The sequence below is a fragment of the Mobula birostris genome, chromosome 2 (genome assembly GCF_030028105.1).
Source record: "Mobula birostris isolate sMobBir1 chromosome 2, sMobBir1.hap1, whole genome shotgun sequence".
NCBI lineage: Eukaryota > Metazoa > Chordata > Chondrichthyes > Myliobatiformes > Myliobatidae > Mobula > Mobula birostris.
In genome coordinates this window covers 142,909,017-142,925,491 of record NC_092371.1, presented here as the reverse complement: position 1 = coordinate 142,925,491, position 16,475 = coordinate 142,909,017, and the positions used below count along the sequence as shown (strand labels likewise).

Genomic DNA, 16,475 nt, shown 5'->3' with positions numbered 1-16,475 from the left:
TACCAAGCGGACCAATCACAGCTGTTGTGGTCCGCGTTGCCACGACGCATAGTTACATTTTGGGAGAGGTGCACGTCAGGCTATGGTGTAGGGATCCACGTAGGCACTGCGCAGGGTTCACGGCTACGCCGTACCTACGGCACCGAGTTGACGCAGAAGTATAAATCAGCCTTTAGCCTTGATATCCAGAGAAAACAAACCAATATTGCCCAAGCATTCAACCTTATGGCCAATATATAATACAGGCAACACCCTAGCAGACTTCTTCTGCAACCTCTGCAAAGCCTCCACATCCTTCCTGTAATGCAGCAACCAGTATTGCACATAATACTCCAAATGTGGCCTAATCAAAGTTTTGTATTGCTGCAAAATGATTTCCCATCTCATATATTGTCTCACCAATAAAGTCAAGTATACTGTACATTATCTATATCACCTTATCTGTGTTGCCACTTTCAGGGAGTTATGACTTGCTTTCCAAGTTCTCTCTATACATCAGTACTCTTAAGGTTCTGCCAATTAGTGTACACTTCCCTCTTAAATTCGACTTCCCAAATGCAACACCTCACAATTCTGTTGCTGTTCTCAGAGTTGATTATTACGTCCGCCACCTCTTTGGTTCAGATTACCTATGGTTTAATTCCGGATCAGTGAACAAATGTAAGAAGGATTATGTAGCCAAAACGTGACACTGCCATAATGCACTATATCTAAGGCTACATGTGCACATTAGTTGTAGGTGCATTTCTCATGAGCTTTAGCCCCCCGTGTTAACTTTTAAAGATCTGTGGGCAATCTTTTTAATACCTTACTGTTAAGAACACAACAGAGCTCATTCCACCAATCAAGACCATTTATCTTCCTAACCTCCATTTTCCTTGACTTCTATTCCATCCAAAAATTCATTAATCTTAAAAATATTATGCACAGAAAGGCACGTCTTTTGGTGTATCGAATTCTAAAGAAATTCCCCCTCAATTGTGCTAAACAGCCAATCCTATTTATTAAGCCCAGCTCTTCACCCTCAACAATTTCTCCTTCAGTTCCTCCCACTTTCTCCAAATGAGGATTAAGAAACCAACAGAAATAGAAACCACTTTGGAGTCCAGTATTGCTATAAACTACTAATATTTATTAGTAACTATGCAATACAGTAATATCAATGTAAATAAATCACACAGGTTAGCAATGAATATATATATATAAAAGTATGTAAATCAGTAAGTGTGGTAATGTATATGTATGAAAAACCAATCAGTTCAGTTCGTGGTATTTAGTTGAGTAGTGATGGGGAGAGAGGGAGAGAGGGAGGGAGGGAGGGAGGGAGATATAGATAGATAGAGATATGAGTCTTCAGGTGAGCTAATGCCGTCGATCTTCTCGTCGTCCTCCAAAATCCTTTACAAGTCACCGACTGTGACTGAAACCAGGGGGACCGGTTTTCCTGTGGTGGAGCTATCACCCCGGCAAGGGTGGACACATAGACAACTCCCGACCAGTCAACCCCTTCTCCTACGTTGGAATAGCAATTTGGATCAATCCGCCTGATTGATCCTCCAAAACCCATTTTTCCTGCGGGCATAACAATGCTCATTCAGGGTCCAGATCATGTGTCCTGAGGTCTGTATCATCTGACCTGCCATTTATTTCACCAGGCTGAGCATCACCTATCACTCAAAGAGTCCCTCCCTCCTTTGTCTGCAAAGAAGTGCACAAGCAGGCAACAAGTCCTTGGAAGTATCATCAACAATCTGCCTTTGGTCACCATAGCAACTTTCGAGCTGCTCAGTGCTGTCTCCAACTCCAAACTCAGTAGAAATCCAAAGTTACTTCCAATGCCTTAAAGTGACGGTCCAACCGTTGATCTTCGTCTCTCTCTCCTTTCCAAACAAACCATCAATGATGAATGTCTCTCTCTGTCTCTCTTCAAACAGTTAATAGGGGCACTCCTGGATCCCTTCACAGGCCCCAACTATGCCTGCCTTTTCATTGGCTACATATACAAAACAGTCCATGTTCCAAGGCTTCCTTGGTAATGTTCCCCAACTCTTCCTTCATTCCATCGATGACTGCATTGGTGCTGCTTCATGCATCCATATGGAGCTCGTCAATTTAAACAACTTTGCCTCCAACTTACATCCTAACCTTAAATTCACTTTGTCCACCTCTGACACCTCCTTTCTCGATCTCTCTGTCTCCATCTCTGAAGACAAACTGCCTATCAACATCTTCTATAAACTTGCGGCTATCTTGACTATACCTCTTTCCACCAGGTCTCCTGTAAAAATTCTATTTCCTTTTACCTACTTCCTTTGTCTCTGCTGCATGTGTTCCCAGGATAAGGCTTTCCTTTCCAGGATATCAGATATGCCCTCCTCCTTCAAAGAAAAGGGTTGCCCTTCCTCTACTATTGATGCTGCCTCACCTGCATCTCCTCCATATCCTCATCCTACCACCACATAAGCCTCTGCATCCAACACATCATTCTCCGCAACTCCCACCATCTCCAAAAGGATCTTACCACCAAACACATCTTTCACTTCACCCCTCACCTCCCTGATTCCCTTGTCTATTTGTCAATCCTCACAAATCTGTCTCCTGGCACAAAATGGCCAAAGTGCTACAACTGCTCATTTGCTTCCTCCCTCACCTCCATTCAGGATACCAAACAGTCCTTCCAGGTGAGGCAACACTTCACCTGTAAATCTGCTGGAGTCGTCAATTGCATCCAGCACACTTGATGCTGCCTCCTCTACAGTGGTGAGACCATCATAAATTAGTGGACCTCTTTGTCAAGTATCTCCACTCATTCATTAGTGTAATTTCCCAGTGTCAAACCATTTTAAATCCCATTTCCATTCCCGGTCCATGGCCTCCTCTTGTGCCATGATGAGGCACCCTCTGGGCAGGTGGAGAGGCAAAACCTCATAATCCATCTGGGTAGCTTCCAACTAGATGGTATGAATATCGATCTTGACTTCTGGTAAATAGTTTTTCCCCTCCCCCTTCCCTCCTCTTCTATTTCCCAATGGCCTCTTGCCTCTTCTCACCTGCCTATCATCTCCCACTAGTACCCCTCCTCCTTCCCTTTCTCCAATGGTCCACTCTTCTCTCCTATGATTCCTTCCTCTTCAGCCCTTTACCTTCCACATCCATCTGGCTTCACCTATCACCTTCTAGCTATTCCCCTTACCCTCCCCTCATCTTTGTATCCCCCTTCTTTTCCAGTCCTGCAAAAGGGCCTCAGCCTAAAACATCGACTGTTTATTCATTCCCATGGATGCTGCCTGACATGCTGAGTTCCTCCAGCATTTTGTGTGTGTTGCTTTGGATTTCCAGCATCTGCTGAATTGCTTGTGTTCAGTATTAACCTTGTTAATTTGTTTAAGAATGTCGTTTGCTTCAAATGACAGTGTCTGAAAGTCTACTAAGTATAAACCGACCCTACTCATTTTATTGTAAGATCACAGCACACATCACCAAATCTTATCACAAAAATTTGATCAAATGAGTAGGGTCGGTTTATACTTACCTACTCCAAAAGTAAAATCTTAACTTACAAACACCGATGTAAACAGCTTTTGGTACTGTTGGAGTGAACTCACAAAAGCACTGTAAACTTCAGCAAACTTCTTTCATCCTGGTATTCCAACGCTCGGTAATGAAGGTCAACATGCCACTTATCTTCCAAACATTTTGCTCAAGCTTTGGGCACACTGCTATTTGACTTGTGTCCTTTATCCCCCAACCCTTCTTCTGTGCCATAGCATGTTTTTCTACATTAATAATGTAAGTTTTTGTTGCCTTGTATAAGGATGAGTAATGGAAAGATTTATTTTTATTTAATGGCATAAGATTGTATTTCATCTTATGCGGTAGATAAAAACAGTGGCAAAAACAGAACAGATATAAATCAGTAAATTTTAGAGAGATTATTTCTGAAACTATTACAAATGTTCATACAATTTGTAGATTTTTAAAAACAATCTCACTATGCTGCACACAGATGGTGAGCTGCAGTCTTTTTGCATTAGAGCCTGAACAGCAGGGACATTTTCACCTACTGTGTAGTTGCTCTTCAGCAATTTGCTTCAGCTGGGTGTGGTATATAATCTTTTAGTTTCACACAACTCAGTCTTAAATTAATTTACTGCAAAAGTCAGAAGATCAAAATTGCAACATCTTCAAATGTATTCAACCATTTTAATCTTTAACAAAACCTTAGAAATTATTTTTGCACATACACTGAGTAATTTCTAGCTCAGCTGAATGAGCATTTTCTATTATTAATATTACAGAATCATTCAGTGTGTGAGGCAGTGTAAAAGAAATAAAGAAAGGATGCTAATTCAAATCATCGATCCTATTTTTCCTCTCTTCACGGATGCTGCCAGTATTTTCAGAATTTTCTGTTTTTATTTCAGATAACCAGCATATATCATATATAGCATTTTGAACATGTCTGGATTTTAGAGCACAAGTCAAAATTAAATGTTGCAATTTAACCATTCTACTTAGCTGAAAAGTTCTCCAATACTAAGGAAAAATAAACAGCTACTTTAACTTTGGTACTTTCATCCATAGGTTGCTCATGTGAAATTAGTAGACATGCAAAATAACATATACAAGTGCTATACTTAGAACTAAGTTTCAAGATTGTCAAATTGTCTCTGGCAAATCAATCTAAATGCTTAAGCACAATTGTTGAAATGTACTTGGGAGTTTGCTGAACCTTTAGATAAGACACAGAACTTTACTTCCTTGCCTCCTATTTTCTGAATTTCTTTTCTGCTTTCACTTGTCAGTATACTTGTGTTTTAATTGGAAGAACAGATGGTAGGTTGGCAGTCAGGGTCAACAACTTTTCACACTTCAACACTGTTTCCTGACACAATTGCCATTCTGCTGTTCTTGAAGAAATAGTCATCCACACTATTCCTTATATACTATCAAGTCAATGTAATCAAAAATCACTGCCTTTGTAGTCAAATTCAGTTGACTATTGAAGGGGTTGCAGCATTCACACTTTTGCAACTTGAAGAACACTTCACAGTTCGAGTAGCATTGAAACATAGTCACTGTTATAACATAGGCAACACGTACGCAGTGAAATGATTATGCAGATAAATTCATGACGTCTGACTCAAATAAGAACGTTACTCGTCAGCCAAAGCTGATGCCAAAGTGTTAAAAATGAGCCAATGCTGACATTTGAATGTTTTTTTTAAATCTGAGAAAATAACATTAGACTTGGCCTTAGCACATTTTGCTTGCAGCTTTTTTTTTTAAGTACTGTTTCTTTAAAATCACATTTATTCCATTTTATTGTGATATAAAACAAAACACTCACATCCTTAAAGGGTAATGATCAAAACAGCAATACCATTTTGGACCATGGAGATAGGAGACAGATAGGAGACAGAAAGTATGTAGCATGATAAGGTTTCACACTAATACAATTTCAGTCGTTTTTGAGGCCATTATTATTGAACTGGCTCTCATAGTTTACATAATTATATTCAGTTCACATCCAAAATTCACCTTTGTAGCAATTCAATTCCCTAATGCCAGCTTCCCAGAAGTCAAAGAAATATTGCCAATTTAAGTACTGTTTGACTACAATTTACAACAAATGTTTTAAGAACCATTTGGGGGAAAGAGTAAAGAAATATTTAAAAAATGCTTAGACCTTATAATATCTAACAGAGCAACAACGACATACATATCTTCTCTTTCAGCACTAGATTTGGCATTGGGAAAAGGTAACTATATGTCACTTTTTAAAGGAGATCCCTCAGGAAGCAACAGTGGCCATGCCCCCGGCACACAGTCTGGCCCTGTAGCTCAGAAGGGTAGGGAAAGGAAGAGAAGGCCAGTAGTAATAGGGGACTCTATAGTTAGGGGGTCAGATAGGCGATTCTGTGGATGCAGTCAGGAGACCCGGATGATAGTTTGCCTCCCTGGTGTCAGGGTCTGGGATGTTTCTGATCGCGTCCAAGATATCTTGAAGTGGAAGGGTGAGGAGCCAGAGGTCATGGTACATATAGGTACCAATGACATAGGTAGGAAAAGGCAAGAGGTCCTGAAAGGAGAATATAAGGAGTTAGGAAGAGAGTTGAGAAAAAGGACCACAAAGGTAGTAATCTCGGGATTACTGCCTGTGCCACGCGACAGTGAGAGTAGGAATGGAAGGAGGTGGAGGACAAATGCGTGGCTGAGGAATTGGAGCAGGGGGGAGGGATTCAAGCTTCTGGATCATTGGGACCCCTTTTGGGGCAGGTGTGACCTGTACAAAAAGGACGGGTTGCACTTGACTCCGAGGGGGACCAATATCCTGGCAGGGAGATTTGCGAGACTGGGGAGACTTTAAACTAGAATGGTTGGGGGTGGGGGTGGGAATGAAATTGAACAGACTAGGAGAGAGGAGGTTAGTTCACATATAGAGAGAGCTAATAGACAGTGTGTGAGGGAGGATAGGCAGGTGACAGAGAAGGGGAGCACTCAGACCGAAGACGTAGGGGAGAAGAAAGAAAAAGATAATAAAGTTGTTTGCACCATTAGGAATAAACAGAGAGTAAGAGGTGCAGAGTTTCTTAAATGCATCTATTTTAATGCTAGGAGCATTAAAAGAAAGGTGGATGAGCTTAGAGCATGGATTGATACCTGGAAATACGATGTTGTAGCTATTAGTGAAACATGGTTGCAGGAAGAGTGTGATTGGCAACTAAATATTCCTGGATTTCATTGCTTCAGGTGTGATAGAATCGGAGGGGAAAGAGGGGGAGGTGTTGCATTGCTTGTCAGAGAAAATATTACAGCGGTGCTCTGGCAGGGTAGATTAGAGGGCTCGTCTATGGAGGCTATTTGGGTGGAATTGAGGAATGGGAAAGGTGTAGTAACACTTATAGGGGTGTATTATGGACCACCTAATGGGGAGCAAGAGTTGGAAGAGCAAATTTGTAAGGAGATAGCAGATATTTGTAGTAAGCACAAGGTTGTGATTGTGGGAGATTTTAATTTTCCACACGTAGACTGGGAAGACCATTCCGTAAAAGGGCTGGATGGTCTGGAGTTTGTCAAATGTGTGCAAGGTAAGTTTTTTGCAGCAATACATAGAGGTACCAACTAGAGAAGGGGCAGTGTTGGATCTCCTGTTAGGGAATGAGACAGGTCAAGTGACGGAGGTATGTGTTGGGGAGCGCTTTGGGTTCAGTGATCAAAATGCCATTAGTTTCAAGATAATTATGGAGAAGGATAGGACTGGACCTAGGGTTGAGATCTTTGACTGGAGAAAGGCTAACTTTGAGGAGATGCGAAAGGATTTAGAAGGAGTGGATTAGGACAATTTGTTTTATGGGAAGAATGTAACAAAGAAATGGAGGTCATTTAAAGGTGAAATTTTGAGGGTACAGAATCTTAATGCTCCTGTTAGTTTGAAAGGAAACGTTAAAACTTTGAGGGAGCCATGGTCTTCAAGGGATATTGGAAACTTGGTTCGGAAAAAGAGAGAGATCCACAATAAATATAGGCAGCTTGGAGTAAATGAGGTTCTCGAGGAATATAAAGAATGTGAAAAGAATCTTAAGAAAAGAAATTAGAAAACCTAAAAGAAGATATGAGGTTGCTTTGGCAAGTAAGGTGAAAATAAATCCAAAGGGTTTCTACAGCTATTTTAATAGCAAAAGGATAGTGAGGGATAAAATTGGTCCCTTAGAGAATCAGAGTGGACAGTTATGTGTGGAGCCAAACCAAAAGGGTAGATTTTAAACAATGTTTTTCCTTTGGTATTCACTAAGGAGAAGGATATTGAATTGTGTAAGGTAAGGGAAACAAGTAGGGTAGTTACGGAAACTATGATGATTAAAGAAGAGGAAGTACTAGTACTTCTAAGGAATATAAAAGTGGATAACTCTCCGGGTCCTGACAGGATATTCCCTAGGACCTTGAGGGAAGTTAGTGTAGAAATACCAGGGGCTCTGACAGAAATATTTCAAATGTCATTAGAAACAGGGATGGTGCTGGAGGACTGGTGTACTGCTCATAGAACATAGAACATAGAATAGTACAGCACAGTACAGGCCCTTCAGCCCACAATGTTGTGCTGACCCTCAAACCTTGCCTCCCATATAACCCCCCACCTTAAATTCCTCCATATACCTGTCCAGTAGTCTCTTAAACTTCATTAGTGTATCTGCCTCCACCACTGACTCAGGCAGTGCATTCCACGCACCAACTACTCTCTGAGTAAAAAACCTTCCTCTAATATCCCCCTTGAACTTCCCACCCCTTATCTTAAAGCCATGTCCTCTTCTATTGAGCAGTGGTGCCTTGGGGAAGAGGCGTTGGCTATCCACTCTATCTATTCCTCTTAATATCTTGTACACCTCTATCATGTCTCCTCTCATCCTCCTTCTCTCCAAAGAGTAAAGCCCTCGCTCCCTTAATCTCTGATCATAATGCATACTTTCTAAACCAGGCAGCATCCTGGTAAATCTTCTCTGTACCCTTTCCAATGCTTCCACATCCTTCCTATAGTGAGGTGACCAGAACTGGACACAGTACTCCAAGTGTGGCCTAACCAGAGTTTTATAGAGCTGCATCATTACATCACGACTCTTAAACTCTATCCCTCGACTTATGAAAGCTAACACCCCATAAGCTTTCTTAACTACCCTATCCACCTGTGAGGAAATTTTCAGGGATCTGTGGACATGTACCCCGAGATCCCTCTGCTCCTCCACACTACCAAGTATCCTGCCATTTACTTTGTACTCTGCCTTGGAGTTGGTCCTTCCAAAGTATACCACCTCACACTTCTCCCGGTTGAACTCCATCTGCCACTTCTCAGCCCACTTCTGCATCCTATCAATGTCTCTCTGCAATCTTTGACAATCCTCTACACTATCTACAACACCACCAACCTTTGTGTTATCTGCAAAATTGCCAACCCACCCTTCTACCCCCACATCCAGGTCGTTAATAAAAATGACGAAAAGTAGAGGTCCCAGAACAGATCCTTGTGGGACACCACTAGTCACAATCCTCCAATCTGAATGTACTCCCTCCACCACCACCCTCTGCCTTCTGCAGGCAAACCAATTCTGAATCTACCTGGCCAAACTTCCCTGGATCCCATGCCTTCTTACTTTCTGAATTAGCCTACCATGTGGAACCTTGTCAAATGCCTTACTAAAATCCATATAGATCACATCCACTGCACTACCCTCATCTATATGCCTGGTCACCTCCTCAAAGAACTCTATCATGCATGTTAGACACGATCTGCCCTTCACAAAGCTATGCTGACTGTCCCTGATCAGACCATGATTCTCTAAATGCCTATAGATCCTATCTCTAAGAATCTTTTCCAACAGCTTTCCCACCACAGACGTAAGGCTGACTGGTCTATAATTACCCGGACTATCCCTACTACCTTTTTTGAACAAGGGGACAACATTCGCCTCCCTCCAATCCTCCGGTACCATTCCCATGGACAACGAGGACATAAAGGTCCTAGCCAGAGGCTCAGCAATCTCTTCTCTCACTTCGTGGAGCAGCCTGGGGAATATTCCGTCAGGCCCCAGGACTTATCTGTCCTAATGTATTTTAACAACTCCAACACCTCCTCTCCCTTAATATCAACATGCTCCAGAACATCAACCTCACTCATATTGTCCTCACCATCAAGTTCCCTCTCATTGGTGAATACCGAAGAGAAGCATTCACTGACCTCGCTCACTTCCACAGCTTCCAGGCACATCTTCCCACCTTTATCTCTAATCGGTCCTACCTTCACTCCTGTCATCCTTTTTTTCTTCACATAATTGAAGAATGCCTTGGTGTTTTCCTTTACCCTACTCGCCAAGGCCTTCTCATGCCCCCTTCTTGCTCTTCTCAGCCCCTTCTTAAGCTCCTTTCTTGCCTCCCTATATTCCTCAATAGACCCAGCTGATCCTTGCTTCCTAAACCTCATGTATGCTGCCTTCTTCCACCTGACTAGATTTTCCACCTCACTTGTCACCCATGGTTCCTTCACCCTACCATTCTTTATCTTCCTCACCGGGACAAATTTATCCCTAACATCCTGCAAGAGATCTCTAAACATCGACCACATGTCCATAGTACATTTCCCTGCAAAAACATCATCCCAATTCATACCCGCAAGTTCTAGCCTTATAGCCTCATAATTTGCCTTTCCCCAATTAAAAATTTTCCTGTCCTCTCTGATTCTATCCTTTTCCATGATAATGCTAAAGGCCAGGGAGCGGTGATCACTGTCCCCCGGATGCTCACCCACTGAGAGATCCGTGACCTGACCCGGTTCATTACCTAGTACTAGATCTAGTATGGCATTCCCCCTGGTCGGCCTGTCCACATACTGTGACAGGAATCCGTCCTGGACACACTTAACAAACTCTGCCCCATCTAAACCCTTCGAACTAATCAGGTGCCAATCAATATTAGGGAAGTTAAAGTCACCCATGATAACAACCCTGTTATTTTTGCATCTTTCCAAAATCTGCCTCCCAGTCTGCTCCTCTGTATCTCTGCTGCTACCAGGGGGGCTACAGTATACCCCCAATAGAGTAACTGCTCCCTTCCTGTTCCTGACTTCCACCCATACTGACTCAAAAGAGGATCCTGCTACATTACCCACCCTTTCTGTAGCTGTAATAGTATCCCTGACCAGTAATGCCATCCCTCCTCCCCTTTTTCCACCCTCTCTATCCCTTTTAAAGCACTGAAATCCAGGAATATTGTGAATCCATTCCTGCCCTGGTGCCAGCCAAGTCTCTGTGATGGTCACTACATCATAATTCCATGTATGTATCCAAGCTCTCAGTTCATCACCTTTGTTACTGATGTTTCTTGCATTGAGGGACACACATTTCAGCCCTTCTACCTTATAGTCTTTACACCGTTTATTCTGCTTCTCTTTCCTCAAAGCCTCTCTGTATGTTAGATCTGGCTTTACTCCGTGCACTTCTTTCACTGCTCTGGCGCTCTGGGTCCCATCCCCCTCGCAAATTAGTTTAAACCCTCCCGAACCATGTTGTTCCATTGTTTAAAAAGGGTTCTAAGAGTAAACCTAGCAATTATCAGCCTGTAAGTTTGACGTCAGTGGTGGGTAAATTGATGGAAAATATTCTTCAGAGATGGTATATATAATTATCTGGATAGACAGGGTCTGATTAGGAACAGTCAACATGGATTTGTGCGTGGAAGGTCATGCTTGACAAATCTTACTGAATTTTTTTAAAGAGGTTACTAGGAAAATTGACTTGGGTAAAGCGATGGATGTTGTCTATATGGACTTCAGTACGGCTTTTGACAAGGTTCCACATGGAAGGTTAGTTAGGAAGGTTCAATCGTTAGGTATTAATACTGAAGTAGTAAAATAGATTCAACAGAGGCTGGATGGGAGATGCCAGAGAGTAGTGGTGGATAACTGTTTGTCAGGTTGGAGGCCGGTGACTAGTGATGTGCCTCAGGGATCTGTCCAATGTTGTTTATCATATACATTAATGATCTGGATGATGGGGTGGTAAATTGGATTAGTAAGTCTGCAGATGATACTAAGATAGGTGGTGTTGTGGATAATGAAGTAGGTTTTCAAAGCCTGCAGAGAGATTTAGGCCAGTTAGAAGAGTGGGCTGAAAGATGGCAGATGGAGTTTAATGCTGATAAATGTGAGGTGCTACATTTTGGTAAGACTAATCAAAATAGGACATACACGGTAAATAGTAGGGCATTTAGGAATGCAGCAGAACAGAGTGATCTAGGAATAATGGTGCATAGTTCCCTGAAGGTGGAATCTCATGTGGATAGGGTGGCGAAGAAAGCTTTTGGTATGCTGGCCTTTATAAACCAGAGCATTGAGTATAGGAGTTGGGATGTAATGTTAAAATTGTACAAGGTATTGGTGAGGCCAAATTTGGAGTATTGTGTACAGTTCTGGTCACCGAGTTATAGGAAAGATGTCAACAAGATAGAGAGAGTAGAAAGGAGATTTACTAGAATGTTACCTGGGTTCCAGCACCTAAGTTACAGAGAAAGGTTGAACAAGTTAGGTCTTTAGTCTTTGGAGCGTAGAAGGTTGATGGGGGACTTGATAGAGGTTTTTAATATTACGAGGGGGATAGATAGAGTTGACATGGATAGGCTTTTTCCACTGAGAGCAGGGGAGATTCAAACAAGAGGACATGAGTTGAGAGTTAAGGGGCAAAAGTTTAGGGGTAAAACGAGGGGGATTTTCTTTACTCAGAGAGTGGTAGCTGTGTGGAACGAGCTTCCAGTAGAAGTGGTAGAGGCAGGCTCGATTTTGTCTTTTTAAAAAAAATTGGATAGGTATATGGACAGGAAAGGAATGGAGGGTTATGGGCTGAGTGCAGGTAGATGGGACTAGGTGAGAGTAAGCGTTCCGCACGGACTAGATGGGCCGAGATGGCTTGTTTCTGTGCTGTAATTGTTATATGGTTATATGATTATATAAATCAATATTATGTCTGGGAGAAAATGGAGAAGTATGTAAAGTTTAAGAAGCTGGAATTAAGCACAGCAACTGAGGATTATAAGAAGCCAGAAAAGATCTCAAGAAAGGAATTAGAACAGCCAAGAGGAACCATGAAAAATCCTTGGCAAGTAATCCCAAGGCATTCTATACATACATCCAGAGCAAGAGGATAACCAGGGAGAGGGCTGGACGACTCAGGGATAAAGGGGAAACATTTGCTTGGATGCGGAGACTGTGGGTGAGGTCCTTGAGTATTTTACATCATTATTCACCAAGGAGAAGAACATGAAGGATAGGAAGATCAATGCTGAATGAATTTATGCGTTGGGACATTTCAAGATAAAAGAGGCAGCATTAAGGTGGATAGCCCCCAGGGCCTGATGGGATATACCCCAGATTATTGAGAGAGGGAAGAGAAGGGATTGTTGGGTCTTGACCAATATCTTTGTGCCCCTTCTAGCCACAGGTGAGGTCCCAAGGTACTAGCAGGTAGCTAATGTTGTTCCAGTATTCAAGAAGAAAGCAAGGAATAAGCCTGGAAACCATAGACCGATGAGTATCACGTCAGTGGTAGGAAAGTTACTATAGAGAATTCTTAGGGATGGGATTGATGAGCATTTGGAAAACCATGGCCTAAATAGCGAGAGTCAACATAGCTTTGTGTGGGGCAAGTCGTGTCTTACTAACTTGATTGAATTTTTTAAACAGGGTGATGAGGGTGATTGATGAAGGTAGAGCTGTGGATGGATTTTAGTAAAGCATTTGATAAGGTCCCTCATGGGAGGCTCATCCAGAAGATTAAGAGATCCATGGTGAATTGCCCATTTGTATTCAAAACTGGCTTGCCCATAGACAGACAGAGGGAAGTGGCCAAAGGAACCTCACCAGTTCCCCACCACCACTACCCTCCTCTGGTTGGTGGAACTGGTACTCACAATTAATAACTTCTCTTTTGGCTCCTTCCACTTTCTTCAGACCAAGGGTGCAGCTATGGGCACTCGCATGGGCCCCAGCTATGTCTGCCTCTTCGTTGGTTATGTGGAACAGTCTGTTCTCCAAACCTATACTGGTACTGCTCCCCCAACTTTTCCTTTGCTACATTGACAACTACTTTGGTGCTGCTTCCTGCACCCATGCTGAGCTTGTAAATTTCATCGACTTTACTTCAAACTTCCACCCAGCCCTCAAATTCACTTGGTCTATCTCAGACACCTCTCTCCCCTTTCTTGATCTCTCGGTCCCCATCTCTGGAGACAGACTGTCCACTGGCATCTTCTACAAGCCCACTGACTCTCATAACTACCTCGACTATACCTCTTCCCACCCTGCTACATGCAAAAATGCGATTCCCTATTCCCAGTTCCTCCGTCTCTGCCGCATCTGCTCCCAGGATGAGGCTTTCCATTCCAGGACATCTCAAATGTCCTCTTTCTTTAAGGATCGTGGTTTCCCTTCTGCCATCATCAAAGATGCCCTCACCAGCATCTCCTCCATTTTCCACACTTCGGCCCTCACCCCATCCTCCCGCCACCACAACGGGGACAGAGTTCCCCTTGTCCTCACCTACCACCCCACCAGCCTCCGGATCCAGCACGTTATCCTCTGCAACTTCCACACCTTCAACAGGACGCCTCCACTATGTACATCTTTCCCTCTCCACCCCTCTTCACTTTCCCCAGGATTCGTTCCCTCTGCGACCCCCTGGTCCATACGTCCCTCCCCACGGATCTCTCACCTGGCACTTATCCCTGTAAGCCTAAGCGCTACACCTGTCCCGACACCTCCTCTCTTGCCACCATTCAGGGCCCCAAACAGTCCTTCCAGGTGAGGCAACACTTCACTTGTGAGTCTGTTGGGGTTATTTATTGCATCTGGTGCTCTCGGTGGGGCCTCCTCTACATCAGTGAAACCTGACGCAGATTGGGGGACCGCTTCGTCAAACACCTCTGCTCTGTCCACCACAACAGACAGGATCTCCCAGTTGCCACCCACTTCAACTCTGCTTCATATTTCCATTCGGATATGTCCATACATGGCCTCCTCTATTGCCATGCTGAGGCTAAACTCAGGTTGGAGGAGCAACACCTCATATATCGTCTAGGTAGTCTCTAGCGCCTTGGTATGAACACTGAATTCTCCAACTTCCGGTAATTCCTTCCCCTAAACCAATTTCACTCTGCCCCCTCCCTCACGGTTCTGCCTCCTTCTAATACCCATTGTGCTTTCCCCTATTCCTTCTTCACCTTTCCTGCCTATCCTCTCCCTGTTTTCCCTCCCCCACCCCTTTATCTTTCCCCTTACTGGTTTTTCACCTGGAACCTACCAGCCTTCTCCTTCCCACCCTCCCCCCACCTTCTTTATAAGGCCTCTGCCCATTCCCTCTTCAGTCCTATCGAAGGGTTCCGGCCCGAGACATTGACTGATCGTTTCCACAGATGCTGCTCGACCTGCTGAGTTCCTCCAGCGTGTTGTGAGTGTTGGTCATTTTAGCAGGAGGTCTCTCATTAGTGGTGCTCCACAGGGATCTGTACTGTTGCCAGGATTAAAGGGCATGTGTTATAATGAGGTTGGACAAACCTGGGTTGTTTTCTCTGGATGCTGAAGGTAAAGGGGAGATCTGATAGAGGTTTATAAGATTATGGGAGGCATAGATAAGAGTAAATAGACAATATTTTTTTCTCCGAGTTGAAATGTCTAACACCAGAGGGCATGCTTTTAAGGGGGTGGGGTAATTGCAAAGGAGATGTGGGGCGGGGGGGTGCAGTTTCTTTTAAAAACTTCTACAGGAACATAAACTGCTTTTCTCCTCTAATTTTCTTAAATCTAGAAAGAACTAGTCTTAAAGATACCCACCCCAAAAGTTTTTATTTTTGCACAACACATCATCCAAGCATATCTGTGATAAGTATTATAAGAGCAATAATCACTGGAAGACCAGAAAGTTCAAGTACTTAATACTGCACAGTACTTGTACATCACCCACCAATGCCAATTTTAGAATTATCTTTTATGATTGAATATTTCTGGATTATTTGTAGTTTGCATTTTTGAAAATGCATATTTTTTAAAACTATCTTACAGGCTTATTCATAAATTAACAAAAAGAACCAAGTTTTGATCCAAGGACAAATGATGTACATCTATAATGTAAATGTGAACACATACCTTGAGAGTAACTGTGTAATTTCTAAACGAAATCAAATTAAATTATCTTACAACACAGGCCATCACATCCCATCCAGACCTCAATCACCTGGAGGTTACCAAAATGTCCTTCCCTTGAGGTAATGTCCTCTACAATCTTTATCACTTACATGTGCCCAGACTAAATTGAAAATTTTTGTAAAGAAATTGTTGGGCAATCAATGCAGTTCAAAGTGCAGTGTAAATGCATTTACTTATTTGCTGTTTAAGATAATTCACTGTGAAGTAACAACTTTAATGTCTCAGCTACCTCTTTCACTTTCATGCGAAAGCTAAAACAAATCCTCTAGAAGAAAACTGAACAAAAATAAATCAACTTCAAATACCGCTCCATATAAAATTCATTTTATGTTCAACTCACTGCTAGAAAATAGTAAGAATTATTAAAGGAATAATCCAATAACAAAGCTAATACTTACATTAAATTTTACTATGTCATATATCAAGTATCGAGGAACAGGGTGTCCATTTACTTTGTCAATGATCATTTCCTAACAACAAAAGAAAAAAAAATTAGCACTTTGACACATAAATCTGATGTGTGATTCGAGTAATATAACGAAGTTCAGGCATTCAAATGTTAATTGTTCAATTGTAACTTCACTTAAAATCCGCTTGCTATATTAAAGTAATTGTACCTATTAGCATAAAGTATGATATTGATTTTAAAATATTATCCAATAACACATGCTCTACAAGAACTAACCAAACCAGAAAATTTTTTCTAATATATATAAAATTCTAAAATGCAGCAAGG

General features: G+C 42.4%; 1 protein-coding gene across 4 annotated transcripts in view; it reads right to left on the bottom strand.

The window, feature by feature from the left end:
• The window catches only part of rngtt (RNA guanylyltransferase and 5'-phosphatase), a 384,142-nt gene that overhangs the window by 234,408 nt on the left and 133,259 nt on the right, over nt 1-16,475 (bottom strand). For all 4 annotated transcript variants that reach the window (XM_072249966.1, XM_072249979.1, XM_072249970.1 and 1 more), the window contains exon 10: nt 16,138-16,209. In XM_072249966.1, coding sequence (XP_072106067.1) covers nt 16,138-16,209 — 72 coding nt within the window. The remainder of the gene's footprint in view (nt 1-16,137; nt 16,210-16,475) is intronic.